This window comes from Canis lupus, chromosome 8, assembly GCF_011100685.1.
Source record: "Canis lupus familiaris isolate Mischka breed German Shepherd chromosome 8, alternate assembly UU_Cfam_GSD_1.0, whole genome shotgun sequence".
Lineage (NCBI taxonomy): Eukaryota > Metazoa > Chordata > Mammalia > Carnivora > Canidae > Canis > Canis lupus.
Genome location: NC_049229.1, coordinates 72,716,325 through 72,740,919, shown reverse-complemented (window position 1 = coordinate 72,740,919; position 24,595 = coordinate 72,716,325). Strand labels below are relative to the sequence as shown.

Here is a 24,595-nt window from a genome sequence, read left to right as displayed (position 1 = left end):
CTTGGAACCCTGAACCCACAGGGCGCTCGGCCATGGAGACTGCCCTGGCTCCCAAGGTGCATCCACTCTGGCCACCCCGACCCCTGACCCCTCCCCCCACCTCAAGGAGGGCCAGCCCCCCTCCCGGCCCCCCTGGAGCAGGCTCCCAGCAGGAGGAGCCGAATTCACAGGAGGTCAGGTGAACCCTGGTGGGACTGGCCCCTGGGGTCCTGTCTGGCTCTCAGCCTGCCCCCTGCCCCCCCTCGGCCTTGCATACCGCTCTCGACCCTCTGGAACCTTGAGATCCTCATCTGCAAAGTGGGAGGAAGAGCTGTCGGGGCCGGCACCCAGTCCCCGGCGTTCCCATGGGTCCCCCCAGACAGTGGCCTTCCCCGACCACCCCAGCTGAGCGCCGCCCCAGCCCACCTTCTCCTTCCGCGGCCTTGGCCTTCTCCAGAGCGCTCCCCGCGTCCAGTGACCGCGCCACCTCGCGGCTTTCCCGCCGTATCCTTGACGCTGACGAGGCGGCTCGGCGCAAAACAGGGGTTCAGAACAGGTCTCTGGAGTGAGTGTGGCGGCTTCCGTGAGGGACGGCCCACCAAATCCTGGCTGCTTCTCGGCCCTACCTGTCCAGGGTTGCTTCCCCAGTGAGGCCCCCGAGGCCGCGGAGGCGAGGAGGGAGGCCGGCCCTCCTGGGGCTCTGGGTGCACAGCTCCCCAGGCAGCCCAGAGGGAGGCCCCGGGGCGGGCAGGGTGTCCTGGCCTGTCCTGCCTGGCCAGTGGGACAAAGTGCTCCTTGGGGCCCTGACCGAGGCTGTGGGGCGTGGAGAGGGGCCGCAGCAGGTTCGGACGCTGCCTGTGGGAGCTGAGAGGCCAGCCCAGCTGGGCGTGAGCTAGAGGAGGGGCATCCCTACAGGGAGAGGGGGCCCCTGTGCCTCTAGGTGGGAAGGTCTGAGTTGGGTGCCCCTGTCCCACCCCCCACTGCCCAGGAGGAGCCGTCCCAGGCAGCCCCGGGGAGATGGCACCGGGAGGTGCCCCCCTCCGCAGCCCTTGGATCCCCTCTCTGGCCCCGCGAGGTCCCCGGGCGTGAGGACGACAGGAGGCCACCGCAGGCGGAGCCTCCCTGGACGCAGCTGGCCGGGCGGCCATCTGGCCTGGGAGCTGCCCTCGGGCCCCGCCCTCCAGCTGCTGCTGAGACCAGGCAGCCCGACGGCTGGCAGCTGCAGAAGGTGACAGGCCCGAGGCCGCGGAGCTCTGGCGGGGCAGGCAGCCACCCTCCTCGGGGCCCTGCTGCAGCACTTCTTGTTGGAAACATCTGGCCGAGGGATCCCCAGGGGCCCCAGCGTGGGCCGGGGCGGGCAGACAGGAGTGGGGCCTCGTCTTGCCATTCCACCTGAGGTGCAGAGGGGGTGTCCTGGGGGGGAGCGCTCTGCTCTCCCTCCGGGAGGTCTGAGGACAGGCTCACACGGGGTGCAGAAACGGGCGTGGGGCTCCCGGCACGTCTTGGGCCCTTGGTGGGCACCGGAGCTCCGTGCGGAGCCGGCAGGGGGGCCTCCTGGAGATGGGCCGGCGGCCAACGAGCCGGAGGTTTAGGACAGTAGCACTACGGCGGTGCGGCCTCCCGGCCAGGACGCCTGTCCTCTCACGGCCACTGGGCCCCGGAGCGGCTGGGGAGTCGCCACATCTTCCATGAGAGGGCGCCCTCCCAGACCCCCCTCCCCAGGGGCTGCCGGACACCACTGACCCCCACCCTGTTCTCCACAGCGTGCGTGGCCGGGGGGGGGGGGGGCGGGTACGGACACCCTTCCTGGGGCAGCAGTGGGTAGGTGGGAGTCCCAGGGGTCAGGGGGAAGGTTTGCAGGGTAAGGGAAGGACAGATGTGGGATATCTGGTGGGGAGCGAGGAGGAGGAATGAGGGGTGAGCGTCCCCCCGAGCAGGGGAGAGTCTTCTAAGGACTATGACTGTCCCTCAGCCCCAAGGAGTCTGGCAGGAGCCCCAGTTTTGGGTGTAGGTGCTTTGCTGGCCGCTCAGCTGGGCTGCACCTGCCTCTGACCCAGATGAAGTATCTATTCCCCCGGGCGGAACTCTGACCCTGGATAAGGAACCGAAGTGGCCCTCTCCCCCACAGAACACACGCTCCTGGAGCGTAACTCGCGGAGTTTTCCTTTCACAAAAGGATCGCTAAGACTTGGAGGCCTCAGGGGTGGGGGGAGGGGCAGCTGTTGGAGAAATCTCTGGCTCTAGCCGAGTGCAGGGCCCGGGGAGGGGTCATCTGCAGTGTCCTCCCGCCTCGCCCGCGCCTCGCTGCCCACCCCTGCCCGGTGGACTGTGGGAGGCCGGGGCCCCACTGGGTGGCGGGCAGGGGCCTGGGCTGCCCTCTGACAGCCCTTCTCTGGGTGTCTGTCCCAGCCCAGGACAGGCACCGCCCGCCAGGTGTGCGCTGGAAGCCGCCACAGTCCCTGGGGCCCGCTTGTCCCGCTGTCACCGTGGGAAGCCCCCCATCTGCTCCTGTAGAGCTGTCGGTGTCTTGCTTCGGGGCCACGGGCAGCTCTGGGAAGGCGCGGCCAGGGATGGAGGGTCGTGCCCAGGGCAAGGTGGCTCTGCAGCCCGGGGGCCTGGGACCCCTCCCTCCGCAGCCCCCGTGTCCCGGGCGCGCATTGCAGCCGGGGTCCCAGGCCCCATGGGGGGGCCGGGTCGTGCCTCGGGCCTTTGAGGGTCACCTCGGCTGCGCCCCCCCCCCCGGGCATCCTCCCCCCGCGCACGGGGGCAGGAGCCCCGGGAAGGCCCCACCGGCCGCGGCGGAACCGGGCCGCGCCGGGAAACTGAGGCCGGGCAGCACGCGGCCGCGGGGAGCCTGGGCCGCCGCCTGCCGCCTGCCGCGCGCTCCCGGCGCCGCGCCCTCGCCCCGGCCGCGCCGGGGGCGCCCCGGGCGGCGGAGGCGGATGTGGGCGGGCGGCCGGGCGGGGCGGCGCGGGGCGGGGAGAGGGCGGGCCGGCGGCGGCGGCGGAGGCGGAGGCGGCGGCGGCGGGACGAGCGCGGCGGGCGGGCGGGCGGGCGGCCCAGCGCAGCCAGCGCAGCAGCGCAGCCGGGGGACGCGAGCCGGCGGCCGCCACGAGCACCGGGCCCGGCGGCGCGGAGCCCCGCCCGCCCAGCGCCCGCCCGCCGCGGCCTCCAGCCCGGCCCCGCCCGGCGGGCGCGCGGGGATGCGGAGCGGCGGGCGCCGGAGGCCGCGGCCCGGCTAGGCCCGCGCTCGGCCCGGAGGCGCCCGGTGAGTGCCCCGCCCGCGCCCCGGCCCGACTTCCTCCCGCGGGCGCTTTGTTGGCGGCGGCGGCCCGGGCGCGGCGGGGGCGGGGAGCGGAGCAGGAAGTGGCCGAGCGCGGCCTGGGCGGGGAGGGCGCGGGCCGGGCCGGGCCGGGCCGGGGCGGCGGGCGGCGGGCGGCGGGGTGCGGGGTGCGCCCGGCCTCCCTCCTGACCTTGGAGGCGGCGGCCGCGGGGCGCGGGGCGCTCGCGGGGTGCGGCGGCCGCGGCGAGTTTGCGGGGGGCCCCGCGGCGGAGCCCTCCGCGGCCGCGAGACGGAAAGTTGTACGTGATGGCGAGGTGCCCGGCGGCCTTTGTGGGCCGCGCCCGCTGCGGGCCTGCAGCCTGCGCCTGAGCGGTGGGCCCGGGGGCGCCGCCCACCCGGCCGGGGGTTCCTGCGCGCTGTCGGGGGGCGGGGGCCCGGGTGTGCCCCGAGCCCGGTGCAACGGGAGGGCGGGGGCGCCTGGCGGGCCTGGGTCCCCTGCCCTGCGCGAGCTGAGCCCGCGGCCCCACGGCGGCCTTTGGAGGCAGAGGAAGGGGCCCTGTGAGCGCAGGCAGCGCCTCCTGAGCCATCCCCTAAATAATAACGACGCTAGCAGCCCTCGGGGTGGAGGCCCTGGGGTCCGGAAGCCGTGGGAAACGGGGACCCCGTCCCTGCGGCCGTGCGCCCCGAGTGCGCCCCGAGGCTGCCGCGCTGGCCTGCTGCGTGCGTTTCTCTGCAGATGCACACCAGCCTGTGTGTGTGCACAGATATATTTTTACACGCGGGGCTCGACAGCTGTCTGACTCTGTCAGCCGCGGCCCCACGTAGGCCAGGGTGGGGGCGGGGGACATCCAGAGGTCTCCGAGGCCAGCCCTCTGCCTCCAGGCCACGCCCACTTGTGTCCCCAGAGGGGCCCCGGCCTGCCCCGGGGCTCGGGGCTCGGAGCCCTGTCCTTGGAGGTCTTGCTCCCCGCGCTCGGCTGCCGGTGGCCTGCGGGGCCCGTTGGGCACTTTCTCCCTGGGCAAAGTGTGTTCCCTGGCCTGGCGGTACACACAGCCAGCGGGGGCTTCTCGCTCTTCTAAATTTAGCCTAAGACCGTAGGTTCAGAGCAGCCTCCCCTGGGTCCTCACCCTGCCCCAGGAGGCCGGTAAGGTGCGTGGCCAGAGGGTGCCTAGGCAGCTGTAGGAAGAGCCGAGCTGGGCTCGCTGCGGAGGTCCCCTGGCGTCCTGGGCCCGAGGTCCCCGAGTCGAGAGGCTCCCGGGCTGCCCTCGGCAGTGCTCGCGTGGAGGGCTCGCAGAGGACTGCGCCCAGGAAGAGTGCTCTCTCCCAGGACGCACAGAGTGGGTGAAGGTGTGAACTGGGTTTTGAGGGATGCCTAGGAGTTCATCCAGCAGGGAGCGACGGGGAGGGCCCCTCAGGTTCAATGGCCAGAGTGTCTGCTCCAGGGAAGGCTGCTGGTGGGCCAGGGCGGGTGCCAGGGCCTCTGCATTTGTCTAGAGCACCCCCCCATTTGTTGCCTCCTGAATGCTGTAATTATGGGTCTGTGACCAGCCTGGACTGGGTGCTTCTCAGATGGGACCATGTGAACCTCTCTTTGTCCCCGGGGCCGAGCCTGGCGAAACCAGAGATGCCTGGTCCGTGCTGGCCGGATGAATGAACCAGATTCAGACCGGCAGGGGTGCTGTGGTTTAGGAGGGGCTTGGGGTTTCTTGGGGGGAGGTATTTTATGTCACCCTGGAGGGCTCCGGGCTCTCATTTGCGCCAGCCGCCTGGTCTCCTGGCCCTACTTTGTTCTGTTTGAATTTCTCCTCTTTCCTAGTCTGGGGCGAGAAGGAGGAACCCCGGCCTGTGGGCAGGGAGCTCAGGGGCACTCACCAGGGCCCTGGAGAGGCCAAGCAGCATAGACCAGAGCAGTCAGAGGGGCTGCCTGGAGGAGGTGGCAGGTTAGGGAGGCTGGGATATACCCGGAGGGCCTCTGGGGTGGGGAATGGTCTGTGGCCAGGCGGGGGGAAGTGGGAATGTAGGAGGGCCAGCAGACCCTGGGGACCTGGGGGTCAGAGAGGGGTGGCAGGGGGATTGCAGCCTCGGCCCCAGGGAGCAGGGCTGGTAACCTGGACTCTGTCGGGGGCCGTGGTGGGAGCCATGGGGAGTGGCTGTGGCTCAGGGCTGTGAGGGGGTGGGAGGACCCCGCAGGGGATCCTGGGTGCGCAGGGCCTCCTGGCCTCACCGTGGGGCTGGAGGGGTGGACACAACCTCACACGCTGCCCCTTGATTTTTCCAGAGGCTGGGTACGCCGGCTGGCCTCGGGGAGACCCTGCTGAGAGGGGCCAGCGAGGGGCGCTGGGGTGGCCCCGGCCCGCTGGAGCAGGGCGCCATGAACGACGTGGCCATCGTGAAGGAGGGTTGGCTGCACAAGAGAGGTCAGTGCCCGCGGGGCTTGGGGCTGGGGCAGGGGTCCCGGGGCCGGCTCCCCTCGGGTGGCCGGGCTGGCGTAGTGGCCGCCTGGCCGGGTCCCTAGGGCGGGAGAGCCACCGCCACCTCCCTGCCCGCTTTCCTGGAAGGCAGGGAGGCCACTGGGGCGCGTCCAAGGCCTGGCTCGCTGGCGGCCCGGGGCACTGCCCGAGGGCTCCTGAGGCCAGGGCTGAGGTGCTGCGCCTGGCCTGCTGCCCGCCTCGGGCCTGGGCTGGGGGGGCTCCGCACCACCCCGGGGCCCGGCACGGGGCGTGCATGTGCTGGAGCAGCGAGCCGCCTGGCCCGCGCCCGCCCGGCCTGCCCTGTCCGCACCCACGGGGCCCCGGGCCCGCGGCCCTCTGTTGCTCCGGGATGGGTAGCGGCGGACGGACTGGCCTCCCGTCCAGGTGCCCCTGGCGAGTGACTGTCTCCTGGCCCAGAGCGGGAATTAGCTGCCCCCACCCCACTTCCTCTTCCTCCGGACCTGTTCCTGCCCAGGCTCTGGTGACCCCAGCTGGCTAGTCAGCCACTCCTCGTGCGCGTCCTGCAGCAGATGGCAGGGGGGTGCCCCGTCCCACTGCAGCGTCCCACGGGCTGTGGGGAGGGGGATCCTCAGACATGGGGAGCAGCCAGGGGGCGTGGCAAAAGCAGGTGTCTGGGTTTTGGAGGGTGCACAGGGGCTCCCCAGCGGAGCAGGCCGGGGAGCCGGAGGAGCGGCGGGGGGAGGCGCGGAGGGGCAGGGAGGAGGGGCTGGGGCTGCCGAGCGCTCGAGGCGCAGGGTCAGGGATGTGGTCAGCTGTGTTTCTAGAGCTTGTGTGGCCGCTGCAGGGAGGCCGCTGCACGGGGACTGCAGACAGGCCAGGACGCTCAGGGCCCTGCGGTCCGGGGGAGCCCTTCCGCCTAGCTTCCCCTAAGAACCCGGCCCCCCCGCTTCCGTCCTCCTCGGCCCCCCAGGACCCCTGGCCAGCCCTCCCCCTCACCCGCCCCGGGCCTGGCAGCAGCACGCGTCCACAGTCCCCTTCGTGGGACCGGTGCCTCTTCATCCTTGACAAGCGTTTGCTGACCGACTATTAGATGAAGGGCTGACCCAGGAGGTCCTGGGCCTCGGGGCTGTCCAGGGCCCCTGACCCAGGCACGGGGACGTCCCCTGCCAGCCGGGCTGGGGCAGGGGTGCCTTTTCGGTTGCTACTCAGGGCGTGTGCCTCCTGAAGGGGCTGTGGGGTGTCGGGCCAGGGGGCATCCGGAGAGCTGAGTTTGAATCTGATTTGGTCGCTTTGTGACCCCTCCCCACCCAGGGCAAATCTGTTGAGCTCGCGGGGCCTTGGTCTCCCCCAGTAAATGATAGGAATGGTGGCAGGGCACGGCCTGCTGACATTTGTCACGTGGCTTGTGGGGGGCCTCCAGTCAGGGTGCAGCCAGCCTCAGAGGCCTCTAGGCCCCAGCCTCAGGCCAGGAGAGGGGGTCCCAGCTCCCCGTGGGGAGGCAGGTGTCCATCCGTGGGGAGTGACTTTGGGGCTGTTCCCGGGTGACCTGATGCCGCATGCCGAGGCCGGAGCGCTCGTGGTGGGTAGCGGGGAGGCCGGCCTGGGTGGGGACGCCGGGGCTTGAGCCCTGCACTGACCCGTTCCGGGGGCCAGGCAAGCCCTCTGGGCCTCAGTGTCCCCGTGTGTCCAGTGGGCAGCGGGTCCCCGGGAGAGTGAGCCCAAGCTGCTGAAGGCTTGGGTGGCTGGGCGGCAGGCTGGGCCGACGGGGACCCCAGGGGCGGGTGGGCTTCCTGAGCAGAGGCGGCTGTTCTGACGCACGTTAGCTGAGTGATAAGCAGATACCTGAGCCCAGGCCTGGCTGCTGGAGGCTGGTGGGCTTGGTGTTTTGCTCAAAAAATGTGCATTTTCAAAGCTCCCTTATGTGCATTCTCCTGATTTCTAAAGGTTGACAATTAAAAACCCACGCGTGCTCCAGGGTGTAGGTCTAGCCAGCGGCCTGCGGCGTCCAGTTTTGTCTTCCGACCACCCTGCGCGAAGGTCGCGGCCTGCGTGTCTGCAGCTGCTCTGGGGCTCCCCTGTCCCCCGGGCCCAGTCTCAGAGCCCAGGACGGCGTGGGCACCGTCCGCCCAGCCGCCTTGTGGTTCTCCTGGGGGTCAGGCCAGCAGGACCTGGGGGACCAGGAGAGGGGAGGAAGGCAGTGAGGAGCTGGGCGGATGGAGGGGGGGCTCTGGGCCTGGGCGGGGAGCCCCGGGCACCCCCGCGCGGACCCTGGCTGGCCATCGGCCAGGAGGGACCCGCGGGGAGCGTGCTCGGCTGGCCTGCGGCCCCCGGTCTGGGAGCTGGGCTTGAGGGTGGCGGGGTGGGGGGGGGTGGGGGAGAGCTGCGCTGGGGGCGCAGGTGCCGCTGCTCCCGGGACCTGTGTGGCCGGGGGTCAGCAGGCCTGGCCCTGGCCTGTCCCCGCCCTGCGGTGCCCCGAGCCCTTTCCAGGCACGGGAAAGCCCTTTCCTAGCACGTGGGGCCTGGGCTCCCCGGGCCGTGTTTCTCCCACCGCCCCTCCCTCAGCTGTGGCTGGTCCTGTTTCCTGCCGGGGCCCTGGCATTACCTGTGTGCCCCACGTGGCTCTGAGGTGGGGGACAGTGGTGACGCCGTCCGTTACCCCGTCCCTGGTCCTGCGGGCCCCGTGTGGGTGCGGCGGACTGTGGAGGGTGCAGCCTGGCTCCCCTCGGAGGGGGTGGCAGCTTTGCCGAGCCCTCGCCAGCAGATGGGCCTGTTGAACACACTAGAACACATCCTGCCCTGGGGTCAGCTGTTGTTTGTTGGAGGGGGTGGGGCTGGCCGCCCCCCGGGGTGAGGGGCTCGGCAGGACACCGAAGCAAGCGGGGATCCACTCCCCTGGCCCCGTGGCCTGGGCTGGAGGGCAGGGCTGCCCCTCCTCGGCTTCTCTGGCGAGGTGGCTGTGGCTTCGGTCCCGGCAGCCCCCGGTCCGTGAGGCAGCTGGTGCCGTGCGGGGTGGGGTGGGGGGCCCGGGGCTGCCCCCAGGGCAGCTCGGTGCAGGGGGGCCAGGCCTGGGGGCGGGAGCCGGGCTCCAGGGCCTGCTGGCCCTGGCGTGTGGCCGTGGCCGTGGCCACCACCACTGGGGGCTGTTTCCTGTTTTGTGAACATGTTGGCTTCTCCGTGCAGAACAAACAACAGAAGAGGAAGCTGGGGTGACTCGCTCGGGGGGTGAGGGGTCACCGCCTGCCGGCCCTGGGTGCCTGGGCCCGTGCTGTGGTGTGCTGTCTGAGCAGGGCTGCCCTGCGGGGGCCGGGCTCCGTGCAGGGGGTGGGCCGGGGGGGTCACAAGCAGGGGCGGGGCAGGGGCCTGGGTGCTGGTGGGCCGTGCTCCCTGCAGCGGGCCCTGGGCAGCACCGCGCACTTGATGCAGGAGGGGCGCGAGGCCCGGGCTGGGGGCGGGGGGGATGCGGGGGGGCGGCCCCGAGCGCCGCGCCCAGACCCCCACCTGCCGCCAGCTCTCGGGGGAGGCGAGCCGGGGCTGCAGCAGCCGGGTTCCTAGAAGTGCTGAGGAGCGCTGTGGGGTGGGCCCTGGCTCGGCCGCCCCTGGCGTCCCTCCTGCCCAGGCACACCCGGCCGGGCTCGGGGCCAGCGCCCCCCCCCCGAGGCCCCCCCCGTAACCGGAGCCCGTGGCGGTGGCTCTGCGCCCGCTCCCCACAGCGGCCCGGTGCCCGCCGCTCCTGTCGCTCGGCACGGACGGCCCCGGCCCGGGGCTCCTGTGCTCGGCTGGCGCAGGTCCCTGGGGTCCCAGGCCGCGGTGGGAGGGCGGCGAGCCCCGGGCCAGCTCCGGGAGCTGCGCATCCCCTGTGGCCGGGCCCGCGCTTGCTCCCGCCGTCAGGTGTCGTCCCCAGCCTTCAGGAGTTGGCCTGTGTTTCGGGGCGTTAGACTTGATGCCCTGTAGGGGAGGGGTTCCTCCATGCTGCTTCTGCCAACCCCAGGGGCTTGAGGTGGCGTCTCCGGACTCTGGATGTGGTTCCCAGATCCCCAGGGGGGCCCCATGACCGCAGTCCCCGTCCCCAGGCCTGTGGCCCAAGAGGCCGGCATACACGGGGGAAGCTGGTGGACCCACAGCCTGGCGGCTGCCCACTCCCCTCCCAGCCCCCAGGATGCTCGTTGAGGCGGAGGAGTGGCTGCGGCTGCCCCCGAACCCCCCACCCAACCCAGCCTCGCCGAGCCCCTCTGCGGTGGGGCCAGGTGCACGTCCGTTGGAGCGGGCAGGTGAGGGTGAGGCGGGTGACCCGGTGGCTGGCTCGATGGGGGACACTGGGAGGGGGCGGGGGTGCGCAGGGAGATGAGCAGGGGCCAGCAGCTGGCCGCAGGGCAGTGGGGCTGTGGCCTCTCCGAGGGGCGCCGAAAGAGCCGTGATGTGGGTGAGGGTCTCCGGGCTGCCGGGGCAGGACACCAGCAGTGAGCCCGAGGTGTGGGCGGGGGCCCCCGGACCAGGGCGCAGGCTCAGGGACCACGCCTCGTGGGCATGTCCCAGGGGCTGGGACTCAGGGCGGCCCCTCCTCTGGCCGATGGTAGGTGGTGCCCACGGAGGAGGTGGGTGCGCGGGGAACACGGCGGCTGGAGGGGCGTCTCGGCTGGGGTGATGGGCGGGTGGCCGCGCCCGGGAGTGGGCCTGGACGACGCGGAGTTTGGTGGGGGGCACCGTCCTGGGCAGGAGGGAGCGCCCGGCGGCCCCCAATGCCTTCCCGTGTTCCTGAGGCTGCCTGTGTCTGCCGGGCCGTGACTCGGGGGCCTGCCTGCGTGGGGGCAGAGCCGAAGCCCCGTGAGCAGCTCAGCCTGGCCCGCAGGACCGGGTCTCTGCTCAGCATCGGTGACCGTGAGAGTCCTCAGTTTCCCCAGGGAGCCAGGGGGCACAAGGAGCCCCCCCCGCCAGGCGGGCCTTCCGGGAGGGCAGCGTATGCCCTCCTCCAGCGGCCGCTCGTGCCCTGCCGGGGGCCGGCCCCACAAACGCCGCCCTCGGGACGGCTCAGGGTCACGGGGCGGGTTGGCGTGATTCGCCCCGCCAGGCCCGGGGCCGCGTGAGTGGGGGTGTGTGGGCTGCTGCACCGGCAGAGGCCTGGCAGGCCGGGCCCCCCGGGATGACCCGTGCCCGCCCCTTGCTGGCGGGCGGCGATGGATGGGCTGCCGTCAGCGGGGCCGTTTGCTCACTGTGCTGGAGAAGGTAAATGGGCGCCCGGCAGCTGTCGGCCCGCGATGGATGTGTTGGCGGCAGGGGACCGCACGGTCGCCGCTGTCAGCTGGCGCCCGCTCCCCGGGCCTGCTGGGGCTCGCTTTGCTGTGGAGAAACAGCTCGGCGCCGCCTGGCACCCCGCCAGCCGCCGCCTGCCACCGCCACCGCTGCTGCGGCAAAGTGTTTATCTAGCACTTTCCCCAAAAACTGGGGACTGGGAGGGAACGTTCGCGGGGCTCGGGGCGTGGCGGCTGAGTGGGCCGGGGCCTGGGGGTGACGGGCCGGGTCACAGCGTGGAGGACTCTCGGGCGTCAGGCCTGGGCTGAGCATGCGGCGCGACCCCCGACTGCCCCCCGCGTGGGTGCCGGCCCTCGGTGTAGTGCGGCTCGGGACCCGTGCCCGGGTGGCCCGGAGGGCGCAGGCCCGCAGCCCCTGCCCGTGCCGTCCCCAAGTCCTGTCAGTATGACTTGGGCTGCGGGGGGCCGGGGCTGCCTACGAGGAAACCCCTCCCTCTGCGGTCCCCAGCCTCTCCCTGGGGACGAGCTGGCTCCGAGATGAGCAGTGTCCGAAGGGCCCCTGTAGTGGAGGACGCGCAGGGCACGTGCCGGGGGCTGTGGGGCCCTGAGGGGGATAGGACGTGGGGAGCCCTGGTCTGCGTGCACCCCACTCCGTGCCGCCAGGGCAGCTGGAGCCCTTATTGCGGGTGGACGGGCGTGGGGTGAAGCTGGGGCGCGGAGTCCCCTCTGCCGGCCGGGCAGGACGCGGCCTCCGAGGGCGGGTGTGGGGCTGCAGGGCCGAGGGCCGAGTCCGGGCGGGGAGCCAGACGCCGCCCGCCCTGCCTGCCCACCGGGGGCGAGGGGCAGACCGTCCGGGCAGGGGCGCCTCGCTCGTGGCGGGGGTGCAGGGTGAGCCGTGCCGAGCGCCCCTGAGGCTGGTCCCGGGGCTGTGCTGAGACCCCGTGTGGGGTGGACGCGGTGGACGGAGAGCCCTCGGGGGTCGTGGCCTGGCTGCGGGCAGGCGTCTCCCCGAGGCAGTGGCGGGGGCCCCGTCGGGAGCAGCGCCCTGACGGCACTCGGGCGTCCGTGGTCGTCAGCTGCCGCAGTGAAGGCTGGAGTGTGTGTCCCCGCCCCGACCCCACGGCCCCAGCCCCCGAGGACAGCGGTGGGCAGGCACAGGGCGGCTGCGTCCCCCACTCCCTCCGTCCTTGTCAGCCCAGCGCTGCGGGGAGGGCTCCGGGGCCCCAACGTGTGGCTGAATGCATTCCCACGCAGCCCCAGCCCGGGGCGCATCTGGCACCACCTCGGCCCCCCGCCCGGCAGAAGGGGCTCTGCGAGTCTCGGAGCCTTGGCTCCAGCCTCCCGGGGTCCCTGCTCCCCAGCTGTGTGGGGCACGGCGGGGGGACAGCTGGGGGCCGACCGTGGCCGCCCTTGGTGCCCTGGGTCTGGGGCTGGTGGAGGGCTCAGCCTCGTCCCTGCCAGCGTTGCTCCCGGCCCCCCCTCCCCCAGTTCTGGGTTCCAGAACCTTCCTGGCCCTGGAGCGGGGTGGGGTGAAGGCTCCTGGAGTGCCGCAGGTGCACAGCCAAGTGGCCGGGTGAGTCCTGGGTACTGCAGCACCGGCACCCCCGTTCCAGGGATCCTGGACCCCGTGGGGAAACTGAGGCCCCGGCCGGCGTGTGGGTGTGGCTGAGCAGGCGCACACGTGCCGGCTGCACGCATGGGGCGCGGTGCTGGGCGCGGTGGGGGCCGGCGGCAGTTGGTGAATCAAGATGGATTTCCGGGGCGGCGCGGGCGAGGCGCTCATCGCTCTCCCGCTCAGTTAGCGTCCCGGGGAGCGGCAGCTGGCGGGGTGGGAGCCACTCCATCAGGGGCCGACAGCTCCAGACTGGCGCGCAGGCGGGTGGGAGCGCGCGCCCGGGCCCGCGCGGGTGGTGGGCTGCACACGGCCCGGGGCCGCCTCGCTCGGGCCCACCCGCTGCACCGGCGGGGAAGGGGTGTGGGGGCGCCGGGCGGGTCCCGGGCCCCGAGGTCCCCCCAGCCTTCCCAGCCGACCGTCTTCGCGGGCTTGGGGGCTCGGCGGATCGGGGTGGAGGGCCCGCTGAGTGCGGTTGGGGTACCGGGCGGGTCGCTGCCCTCACTCGGGTCCCTCTGTGCCAGCCGCGTAGGGCCGGGGTGACCCCCCAGCCCCCACCAGGTGTCGTGGAGCCAGGGCTGGGTCTCAGAGGCCGCTGGGTTGGTGGAGGCGCTGGGCAGTGAGGCGGGGAGCCCCCCCACCCCCGGTGCCTGGCCCTGAGCAGGCCTGTGCCGGTGCCCCTGCCGCGGGGCCCTGCGGGAGGGAGGGCCCGGCCCAGAGCGTGGGGACCCGGCCTCCCCCCACCTGCTGCCCAGTGGCTCCTGCGATAAAGCAGTTGTCTAATTAGTAAGTTCTTCGTCGCTGTGCAAACTCCTTGCTCGGCAAAATGGAAATGAAACATTTTTTTTCGGGGTGTCAGTATGAAAAATGACAGTCGCTCGAACATCGCAGAGGACATCTGCTCTGGTTCTTAAGTGCGAACGCCTGTTTATGGCTGATGTGGCGAAACTTGGGGAACGCTTCCCCGTGTACCTGGGTAGCCCATCCGTGGGCGTGCGGGTCAGGGGTGGCAGGTCGCAGCCCGGGGAGCACGCGGACACCTGGGCCTGGCTTTGCCCTGATGCCCGCGATGTGCACGGTGGGGGGTGCGGGGAGGCAAGTGTCCCAGTGCCCGGCCCGGGGGCGGGGTGCTGCTGCAGACGGCGCCCTGAGTCCCACTCGCTGTCCCCTCGATGCCACACGCCAGGCTCCATCCTGCAGGCCGGGGGCCGCTGTCCCTGCAGTAACTGGCGGCCGCCGCCTGGCCGGACCCAGGTGGGTGGGGGGAGCCCTTAGCCCTGCCACGCTGGCACCCCTGTCCGCCCTGCTGGGAGCGAGGGCAGCGTCCTCGGGTTAGCGTGTCCTGGGTGCGTGTGCTAGGCCGGGGTTTCCGTGGGCGGATGGGGCAGGGTCCGGCGGCCGCGTCCCCTCACCGCGCCGTGTCCTCAGGGGAGTACATCAAAACCTGGCGGCCCCGGTACTTCCTCCTCAAGAACGACGGCACGTTCATCGGCTACAAGGAGCGGCCCCAGGATGTGGAGCAGCGAGAGTCCCCCCTCAACAACTTCTCCGTGGCACGTAAGTGCGTGCGGCCTCCCCGGGCCGCGGCTGGGCACCGCTGGGCGCGGGGGCCACCCTGGCTGGACAGGAGGGCAGGGCGGCGGGGCTGGCTTTGAGTCCCCGTGGGAACTAGCGTGCGGCTGGTTCTGGCTGCCGGGAGCTCCGAGGCGGGCCACCCCGGACCTGTCCCGGGGCCGCTTGCTCTGGCGTCCGAGGGCCTGGCTGAGGGGCACAGCAAGTGGGCTGGACGCCACCTGGAGCTCACGGCGGTCTGGGTGTGGAGGCAGGACGAGAGTGCGAGAGGGGCACTCGGCTTCCGGGAGCCTCTGTCCCCCCAGGAGGAGCCCCCAGAGGCCTGGGCCCTGTGGTGGTTTGTGGGGGGCAGTGCCACGCAGGGGGCCTGGGGCAGCCTGCAAAGCTGGAAAGCCTGGTGCTTTCTCTAAACTCCGTGTTCCGGTGGCCTTACTCTGTACCTGCAAGGGGTGGGGACAGCTGGTGCGACCCCACCTGTGGGGCTCGGGTGACCTGGGCATGGAGCTGGGCCGCCCGGGGCTGACCCGGGACACGGCCCCGGGCGGTGGGGGGGGAGGATGAGTGATGGGCTCCTGAACTGACAGACCTCCTGGGTCCGTCTTGGGATGCCGTCCAGGGTACGAGGTGCCCGCTGTGGGGGTCCGGCCTCCACCCTAGTCTCCTTTATACATCTCCACGCTCCGGGTCCCTCTGCCTTCCCTGCCATTCAGCCTGGGAGCCTGGGGTCCTGTAGCTCCCCCACGTCTGGCCCAGGTTCTGCTCCAGAGTCTCGGGGAGGTGGCAGGGGTGATGGGGAGGGACTCACGGCTTCCGTGTGGGCGGCAGGGACATAGAGCTGGGCGGTCCTGGACCTTGGCTGTCCTGCCCACCCTCTCGGTGTAGCCAGCGCTGTGCTGTAGGGGCAAGGGGCATGGCCAGCGTAGCCCCCCACCGAGGGCTTCTGTCCGGGGGGGAGCATAGCCCCTGCCCTGTAAGTCTCCTGCCTGGGGGTCTCCCAGGGGACCTTTACCATGACCCGGGTCCACTGAGTCCTGACCCCATCCGCGTCTTCAGGTTTCCTCGGAGCAGCCATAGAGTAGGGGCTCCAGGGTGACGGGAGACCAAGGAGGTAGGCACCCCTGTCCCTGCAGCCTGGTGGCTGGCTGGGCTCCGCCCAGTGCCTCCTTGGCTGGGGTGGGTGCCACCTTGCTGGCAGGGCTGTGGGGGCCCTGGGGAATGTTCCCTGCGGGCAGAGAGCCTACAGAGGCTCTCGGGAGGCAGGCGCCATGCAGAGGGGCTGGGGCTGGGGCCCTGAAGCCGGGGAGGTGGCTGGGTGGGGGCCTCTGTGGCTACGGGCTTCTCCTTGGGGATGGATTCCAGGGGTGGGGGCACAGGAAGCCAGGGTGGGACGGACACCAGGCGCCTAGGTTCTGGGAAAAGCTGGTGGTCTCTGATGAGCCAGTGGGAGGTAGGTGTGCGGGACGGAGAACACAGGCCACAAGGCTTTCTGTCCCCCATCCCCATGTTGACATAGGCCAGGCCCAGCCCCGGTAGACCACTCCTTACCTCTGCCGAGCCCGGCCAGGCCCCCCTGAGGTTGCTAGGGCCCTCACACACACTGGGCCAGCGTCGCCCTAGAATTTCTCAGCGGTACCCCAGACTGGCTCACACCCCTCTTGGGGCCTCGTGCATCCCCACAGCCCCTGTGCTGCTGGTGTGCGTGCATTACTGGTGTGTGTGTGTGCTCTAGCTGTGTGCCTGCTCCAGGTGTGTGCCTGCTCCAGGTGTGTGCGTGCTCCAGCTGTGTGCGTGTTCCAGCTGTGTGCGTGCTCCAGCTGTGTGCCTGCTCCAGGTGTGTGTGTGCTCCAGCTGTGTGCGTGCTCCAGCTGTGTGCGTGCTCCAGCTGTGTGCCTGCTCCAGGTGTGTGCGTGCTCCAGCTGTGTGCCTGCTCCAGCTGTGTGGCTGCACCAGGTGTGTGTGTGCTCCAGCTGTGTGCCTGCTCCAGGTGTGTGCGTGCTCCAGCTGTGTACCTGTTCCAGGCGTGTGCATTCTCCTGGTGTGTTTTGCTCTTGCTGTGTGTCTGGTCCAGCTGTGTGCCCGCTTCAGGTGTGTGCAGTCCTGGTGTGTGCGTGCTCCAGCCATGAGCGTGCCCCTGGTGTGTGTGTGTTCCAACTGTGTGTGAGCTTCCAGTGTGTGGGAACTCCTAGTGTGCGTGTGTTCCAGGTGTGCCCGCGTTTCAGCTGTGTATGAGCTCCTAGTGTGCATACAATCCAGCTGTGTGTCTGCTCCAGGCACGTGCATGTTCCAGCTGTGTGAGCTCCCGGTGTGCACGCATCCCAGCTGTGTGCCTGCTCCAAGTGTGTGCCTGTTCCGGCCATGAGCATGCTTCTGAGCTCCTTAGTGTGCGTGTGTTTCAGCTGTGTATGAGCTCCCGGTGTGCACACATTCCAGGTTTGTGCATGCTCCAGGTGTGTGCGTGCTCTGGATATGTGTCTCCGTGTTCCTGCCATGCGCCTGGAATCCCCAGCCTCGGGTGGTGGTGGGGGAATGCCATCGTGTGGGGTGGGTACAGCCCGAGCAGCCTCCAGGGAGGGTCATGTCCTCCAGCTGCCTGCCCAGGACAGGCGGCGTCTCTGAAGGGTGAGTCCCCACCGGCCTTTGCCCTGGGACTGGCCCTGCTGGGGGGGGCGTGGGCTGGGTAAATGGCAGGGGGTTCCTGCTCGGGGGCCAGCTGCTTTCCCTCCTCTGCCCCGCCCCTGGGGCATCCCTCCTCCTCCTCCCTCCGGCCAGTTGAGCTGCCTGGCATGCAGCACGGGCTCAGAGACCGAAGGACCAGGGGAGAGGATGACATGGGGCCGAGGTGACCCGGCCTCAGCCAGCCCTGCAGGGGCACCTCACTGCCTGCCAGCACAGTGTCAGGACTGGAATAGGGGTCCCACCCCTGGTTTTACAAGCAGGGGAGCCAAGGCGTGGAATGGGAATGGGATAGGGCTTTGCATGACCTGGTGGTGGGGTCCCGGGGCCGGGGGCAGGTGGGCCCTGTGTGCGGGGGTGCAGACTCACCTGCCAGCCCTGCCCCCAGAATGTCAGCTGATGAAGACTGAGCGGCCCAGGCCCAACACCTTCATCATCCGTTGCCTGCAGTGGACCACGGTCATCGAGCGCACCTTCCACGTGGAGACACCCGAGGAGCGGTATGAGATGGATGCACGGGGCAGCTGGGTGCCGGGGCCTCTGCTCCCTGGTGGGGAGGGCACACGCCCTGTGGGGAGCCAGGCCTCGCTGTCCCCCGTGTCCAGGCCGGGGTCACGGGGCCTCACGTGCCGGCCCTGCAGGGAGGAGTGGACGACTGCCATCCAGACAGTGGCCGACGGGCTCAAGAGGCAGGAGGAAGAGATGATGGACTTCCGGTCGGGCTCGCCCAGTGACAACTCGGGGGCTGAGGAGATGGAGGTGTCCCTGGCCAAGCCCAAGCACCGTGTGGTGAGGCGCTCCCCCAGCTCAGAGGGGCCTGGCCGCCCCATTGTGGCCACTGGGAGCCCTGTGGGAGGAGTAGGGCTGGGATGCGGGATTGCGGGGGGGTCCGGGCCGCCCTGACCCCAGGTGCCTGCCCGCCGCCCCACAGACCATGAATGAGTTTGAGTACCTGAAGCTGCTGGGGAAGGGCACGTTTGGGAAGGTGATCCTGGTCAAGGAGAAGGCCACGGGCCGCTACTACGCCATGAAGATCCTGAAGAAGGAGGTCATTGTGGCCAAGGTGGGGCACGGGGCCGGGGCCTGGCCGGGGTGTGGGGGCGGGCAGGGGCAGGCGGGGGCTCACCGGGCTCTGTCTTCCAGGACGAGGTTGCCCACACGCTCACGGAGAACCGTGTTCTCCAGAACTCTCGGCATCCCTTCCTGACGGTGAGTCCTGGAGGCGCCGGGCTGCCTGCGGGGGTGAGGCTCTGGGCCGGGGGCTCCCTGCCACCAGCCTGTCCGCGGAAGCCCCGCGTGCCTGGCCGAGGGTGGGCACACCTGCGAGGATGCCGGGAGGCGGGGGTGGTTTGTGCCCCCGTGCACGGAATGGGGTCTTCCTCCCCCCGCGCTGCCCGAGGCCCTGGGAGGACCCCAAGCCCCCGTGCCTGCCCTGCACGCCCCCTTCCGGCTACTCCCCCCTTGAGGCTGGAGCCAGGAGGGTCTCATCCTGGGGGGCCCTTGGCCCAGGAGGAGCGTCCGGAAAGCCGTTAGCCTTAGCGCCGTCCCGGGCTCGGCCAGCTCCTGGGAGGTGTGGATGGGCCCGCGCTCACCTGCAGGGTCTGGCCGGGCGCTGCCCCCACCCGGGCTCTCCCTGGGACTCCCCCCCACCCCCAGGCTGCGTCACCTACTCAGGGTGTCCTCAGCCCAGGGGACCGCCTGATCCAAAGCAGGAGCAAAGTAGGGAAGGGGCTGTACTTCTCTAAAGTTTCTGTTCCTTAAAACGTTTTCTTAGGAGAAGTGACCGACATTTTTAAAGAAGGTCTCATTTTTTAGCCCAGACTCATTCTTTATGCTGGCTTTGCCTGAGATTTGTGTCACCTTGCTCCTGCTGCTCGTGTCCAGGCTCTGTGTCCTTCCCTCCCCCTCAGCGCACCCCCATGACCACAGCACCCTGCCGCGCTCGACAGGGCCTCCGGGGTCCGTGCACGCTGCCCCCCCCACCCCCGGCCCTGGCGGTGGCACCCCCTCTGCAGGTTCTCCAAGGGGACAGGGCTCACGGGGCACAGCTTATCCCCGCTGCCCGAGTCTGTGGCCGGTAGAGACCAGCCTGTCCTGTGTTTTCCGTGGATGGGGCTCCTCCCCGGCGGCTGGGCTAGACCCGGGGTCAGTCACTTGTGGGGACGACTCGGTCCGTGTACGGCCAGGCCGCTGGTGGTGTGGGGTGGGAGGGCGGCCGGGAAGCTCTGCCCAGGCGTGTCCTCCCCTTGCCGACCGTACCCCGTCCCGCGCTGGGCCCCGAGCCCGGGGGAAGCCTCCACGCGGTCACCAGGATCGCCAGCTTCCGGGACCCTACCTGCCTGAGATTCAAGACCGGCCCGTGGGCGTCGGGCGTCCTGCGGGGCCCGGGGGCCGCGTACCAGCTCTGCTTCCCTCGCAGGCCCTGAAGTACTCCTTCCAGACCCACGACCGCCTCTGCTTCGTCATGGAGTACGCCAACGGGGGCGAGGTAGGGTGGCCGCGGCGTGCGTGGGGCTGGCCCTGAGCCCTGGGGTCCCGCCCGGGAGGCAGGGTCTCGGCCCGCAGCCCCCACACCGTCACGCCCTTGTCCCGCAGCTCTTCTTCCACCTGTCCCGGGAGCGGGTGTTCCCCGAGGACCGGGCGCGCTTCTACGGCGCCGAGATCGTGTCGGCCCTGGACTACCTGCACTCGGAGAAGAACGTGGTCTACCGCGACCTCAAGGTGGGCGGGCGGGAGCGGCCTGGGGGGTGCGCTGCAGGGGGTGGGGCTGGCACTGACCCGCCCCCCCACAGCTGGAGAACCTCATGCTGGACAAGGACGGGCACATCAAGATCACGGACTTCGGGCTGTGCAAGGAAGGCATCAAGGACGGAGCCACCATGAAGACCTTCTGCGGGACGCCCGAGTACCTGGCCCCCGAGGTGCGCACCTGCCGCGTCCCCAGGGGGCCTGGGCCCCCGCGTCCCCCGGGCGGCCTGTGACCCGCGCCCCTGCGTCCCCAGGTGCTGGAGGACAACGACTACGGCCGGGCGGTGGACTGGTGGGGGCTGGGCGTGGTCATGTACGAGATGCTGTGCGGCCGCCTGCCCTTCTACAACCAGGACCACGAGAAGCTCTTCGAGCTCATCCTCATGGAGGAGCTGCGCTTCCCGCGCACGCTCAGCCCTGAGGCCAAGTCCCTGCTCTCAGGGCTGCTCAAAAAGGACCCCAAGCAGAGGTGAGCCCGCGGCCCTGAGCCAGCAGGGGGCTGGTGGGCCACCCCACCCCCGTGCCCGTGCCCCCCAGGGACAGCGGGCCAGCCTCCGGGCCACGCTGGTGGCTGATGTGTGACGTCCTCGGCCAGGGCCGATGGGGACCTCGCAGCCTCTCACACCTGCTCAGGAAGACCCTGCCCTGCCGGCAGCACCTGCCTCCCCGACGTCCTCCTCGTGCAGGAGCCTGGCCCATGGCCTGGTGTTGTCCACTGCCCCCAGGGAGGCAGTGCCATCCCCCGCCCCAGGACCATCACCCTCAAACCGGCTCCCCTCTCCCGTGCCCCCCAGCCCCAGGCTGTGCCCCCTGCACCGTCCTCCCTGCTGCCCCGAGACCCCAGCAGGAGGAGGGCCCGGTGAGGGGCCCGAGCCCTGAGCCAGGCATGGCAGCCCCTGACGTGTCCCTCCGCAGGCTCGGAGGGGGCTCAGAGGACGCCAAGGAGATCATGCAGCACCGCTTCTTCGCTAGCATCGTGTGGCAGGACGTGTACGAGAAGAAGGTGTGTGGGTGGCCTGGCGCATCTCCCCCCTTCCCACCCCTTCTCCAGGCTTACAGGGTCTGCACTGCGGGATTTCCTCCCAAGCCCCGAACAGGGTCCTCCCGCAGGGTCCTCCCTCGGTCCAACCCCCAGAGGGAGTGTGGGGGCGTGGACTCCCCGAACCCGGCGCCCTGTCAGCTTTGGGCCTCAGGCTTCCCCGTCCCTGAGGCTGCCCGTGAAGCCTGGCAGTGGAGCGGGGGCCCTAACCCTGCCCTCCCACTCTCTCCACTTGTCCATAGTCCGTCCTGCCGCCCTGAGCACGTGGGATCGGGGCACAGCACCCGCTTGCCTAGCGCATGCAGGAGGCCTCCCAGGAGCGAGGCAGCTGCCGCTTGCCCCCATTCCTCTGTCCTTTGCCCTCTGAGGGACTTGAGGGGCGCAGTGGCCCAGCAGGTCAGGAAGCCTGGACCAGGGCGTGCTGCACACCTGTCACCAAATAGACTCCCACCTGGTTTCCATTCTCCCCTCCCCTGCAGGCCGCACACACCGGGTGGGCCTCCGCCCTGTCTGCGAGACGGGGCGCCCCCACCCTGCTCAGCTCCCAGCCACTACCCTGCCCTGAGGTCTGCCACCACCGGGCTCTGCCCTCCGACAGCCCAGCTGCTGCCCAACCTTGACCCCTGCTAGCTCACGAGGGGCAGCCCTGGAGTACTGCAGGGCAGTGCTTGCTTGGGGGGCCCTCCCACGGGCACGTCCCCTACAGTTCCCCCCGCAACCTCCGCGGCCTAACTCAGCCAGCTGCGCTGTTGTCCTGGAGCCACCAATGAGGCCAGCCAGGCCGTGCACTCAGGACTGTCCCTTCCCCGTTGTGCCAGGCGAGGCCCCAGAGAGCTCATGCAGAGGAAGGCCTGGCCTCCTCTCCTGGTGGGAGGTTGGGCAGGGAGGGCCCTGGGAGCCCTGTGTGGATCTGGGGCATGTCACGTGCACCTCATACCCCAGCACTGGCTGCTTCTTGGGTCCCCCTGAGGCACTGCATGGGAATACTACTCACTGGCCCTGGTGGGGGGTCCGGGGGCCGTGGGGATGGGCCTGGCCCTTTATCATGAATGATCAGAGTGGAAGCCCCTGGCAGCTGGGCCAGTGGCTCTCTGGTCAGGAAGGGGTGTGCACGGCACCCAAGGATGGGGCTGGGAGCCCATCCTGGCCTGTGGAGTCCCTCTTCATCTCCTTCCTACCTCGTCAGAGAACCAGAAAGTCATGAAAGCTAGAAAAGAGAACGGACTTGTGGCCTTCTGCGCGGGGGCCTGGGCCTGCAGAGCCAGCCAGCTGCGGGGCCAGCTGTGGGGTGGCCGGGAGCCTGGCCCGGTGGGCCCTAGTGGCGGGGCCGCGTGTGCAGGGCCCGGGCCGCCCCCTCTGTGCGTCTCCGTGCCAGAGCCCCGTTCCCGGGGGTTCCTGGAGGGGGAGAGCTCAGGCCCCAGGGGCAGGGCAGAGTTCAGCCCCTAACCTGCCGCCCCTAACTGCCCCCCACAGCTCAGTCCGCCCTTCAAGCCTCAGGTCACGTCGGAGACAGACACCAGGTATTTTGATGAGGAGTTCACGGCCCAGATGATCACCATCACGCCGCCCGACCAAGGTGAGGAGGGCAGCCCGCCCAGCTCCCTGGCGGGAGGGCCTGCGAGGCCGGCCTTCGGGCACGGCAGCCGTGCTCCGGGGTCTGAGCGCACCTCCCGCCCACCGGCTGCAGGTGACAACATGGAGGGGGAGGACAGCGAGCGGAGGCCCCACTTCCCGCAGTTCTCCTACTCGGCCAGCGGCACGGCGTGACGAAGGCCGGCTGGCTGCGCCGCGCTGCCCACCGCGCCGCCCACCGCGCCGCCCACCGCGCCGGCCCCGGGTCGGGGAGGAAGCCTGGCAGGACCGTTAGGATTTCGTGTTTAGTTCTGGATGCACTGGGAGGAGCCGCGCCCTGCTCCGGGGATGGGAAGACCGGCGGCCCCGAGGAAGGGGTCCTGCGCGCTTCTCTAATTTATTTCATCCGGGTCTCCAGACACGGCCTTGGCCTTCAGAACGATTAGCCTCACATAGGAAAAGGCTGAGGACCTCGCGCAGCCACGCGCCTGCGGCCCCCGTCCCTCCCGCCGGCTGTCCTGGCCCAGCCTGGCCGTGGCACGCTGGCCTGGTCCCCTCCCGGGGCAGGCCAGGCCGGGCTCGCCCGAGAGGCAGAGGAACGACGTTGCAATCCGTTGCTGTGTATCATGCTATTCACGTGCATCTTGGGGTTTTGTTAATCTTAGTGACAAGAAAGCCCCTCCCTCCCCCCCTTTTGTCCCTTTGGGGCCATCCCACTTCGGTGGTGTCCCAGGTATCACGTGTCCTCCGGAGCAGCTTCACTGGCCCGCCGTGCGCCCAGTGCCCTTCGGAGGGGCCTTCGGAGCACCCTCCGCGCCTCGCGGCCCGACGTTGTGCTGCACGGGGGCGCTTTTTACATTCAACTTTACTATTTTTACTATTATGAAACTTTCCCTCCGAATTCTTCAATAAACACTGCTTTTCAACTTTGTGGCTGGTTTTGGTGGGTGGCGGGTAAAGAGTGAGGCGGCCGGTGCATCGGGGGGGCGCCCCCAGATCAGCCTACCCTCTGAGGGAAGACGGCCCTCCGTGGCAGGGCTCACGCAGCGGGGACATGCCCCGGCAGTCCACACGCCCAGCCGTGTCACCCCCGTACAGTCCAGGAGGCCTGGGGGAGGCCACGCAGCAGGTCTGGGACTGCCAGGTAGAGGGGTGCAGGTGGCCCAGATGCGGCCCAGGAACCCAGTGGGACGCGCTGCAGGCGCCACCTGGTGGATGCCCGGTGGTCGCTTGCTCAGAGCAGAGCCAACTGTCCACCAAGTGCCTGCGAGCCTTGGCTTCCTCGCCCGGGGACGCACCCCTGCAGGTGTGGCCGGGACGCCCGGACGTTTATAGGTCCTGGTGCATAGGCCTGGAGGTGGGGGTGAGGGCCCCTCCGTCTCTGGACTCCAAGGTGATCCCAGGTGGGGTGGCTGCCCCTCCTGCTGGAGGGAGCGCCGCATGGGGGGCACATCTGGCGTAGCCCCCAGTCACAGGAGTACACAGCTTTTTTAGAACCACAAACACACAAACGTTACATAGTATAGGGAGCTTTAGAGGTAAGAGAAACGGGCATCCCATCTGAACCCCGCGCACCGTCGCTGCGATGTGAAGTGGTGCGGCCGCTGGGAGCAAACTACGGCGGTTCCTCAAGACATTAGACACAATTAAGGTCGTTGCACTTTAGGTACACTTCACACCGTGAAGAGGAAAGGCAAAAGTCCATTATCGGAAATAATAGGAAATCCAGTGAGATGCTTCCATTGGCCTCAAGCTTGGAGCAAACAGTGACTGCAAGTGGCGGGTGTGGGGGGATGAGGGAGGTGCCTGGAGCCGCTGCCAGGCGGCTCACCTCTTCCCACAGGGGATGCGGGGTGCCGTTGGTCCCAGGACAGGTGTCAAGGTCGAGGGCATGGCCATGGCACCCCATGGGGGGTGCTGAGGAACGAATGAACGCCCTGAACTTGCGGGGGGGAGCAGTAGAGGGTGCAAGGAGATGGGCACCTCAGGGAACTCCTGGGAGCCCAGCTTGTCCCAGCAGGCAAGGCCTGTGCAGGCGGCAAGTGGGTGGGGGCCTCTGGTGGGGGCAGTGAGGCCGCACCACCTCTCCTGGCCCACCCCCCACCTGCCTTGCCGGCCCAGGGCAGCCTCAGGAGGGACGTGGGTGGGGGTGGGAAGCAGTGCTCGGCCCCGGGGCTGCCCCTCACCCACTGCCGCAGGCGTGAGAGCTAGCTGGGGGCTGCGGGCGATGTGGGGTGCGCTGCCGCGGGCATGCCCTGCAGAGCTGGGGGCGTCGGGCTGGGCCTGCTCTCCGGGAGCGGCCAGCCCGGGGATGCGTGCGCACAGACGGAGTTGACCAGCCCTCAGGTCGTTGACCAAGGTGCTGGGTCTGCTGCTCGCACTGCAGGCGGCTGAGGTGGGACGGAGCCTAAGAACCCTCTTGCTGCTCTTCTGGGTCCC

The 24,595-nt window shown here is 70.1% G+C and overlaps 1 protein-coding gene across 2 annotated transcripts; it reads left to right on the top strand.

The window, feature by feature from the left end:
- The first annotated feature begins 3,203 nt into the window (after positions 1-3,203).
- AKT1 (AKT serine/threonine kinase 1) lies at positions 3,204-23,086 on the top strand. Of its 2 annotated transcripts, XM_038545910.1 has the most exons (15): positions 4,591-4,609; positions 5,079-5,202; positions 5,541-5,679; positions 13,981-14,109; positions 17,186-17,297; positions 17,439-17,586; positions 17,729-17,860; positions 17,941-18,006; positions 19,217-19,285; positions 19,393-19,518; positions 19,590-19,718; positions 19,800-20,014; positions 20,461-20,548; positions 22,058-22,160; positions 22,272-23,086. In XM_038545910.1, the coding sequence occupies exons 3-15, from the start codon at positions 5,634-5,636 to the stop codon at positions 22,349-22,351; spliced, it is 1,443 nt and encodes a 480-aa protein (XP_038401838.1). In that variant the 5' UTR covers positions 4,591-4,609; positions 5,079-5,202; positions 5,541-5,633; the 3' UTR covers positions 22,352-23,086. The 2 variants fall into 2 exon arrangements, with proteins under 2 accessions (XP_038401839.1, XP_038401838.1); XM_038545911.1 differs by lacking the exons at positions 4,591-4,609; positions 5,079-5,202 and adding an exon at positions 3,204-3,247.
- Positions 23,087-24,595: the final 1,509 nt, after the last annotated feature.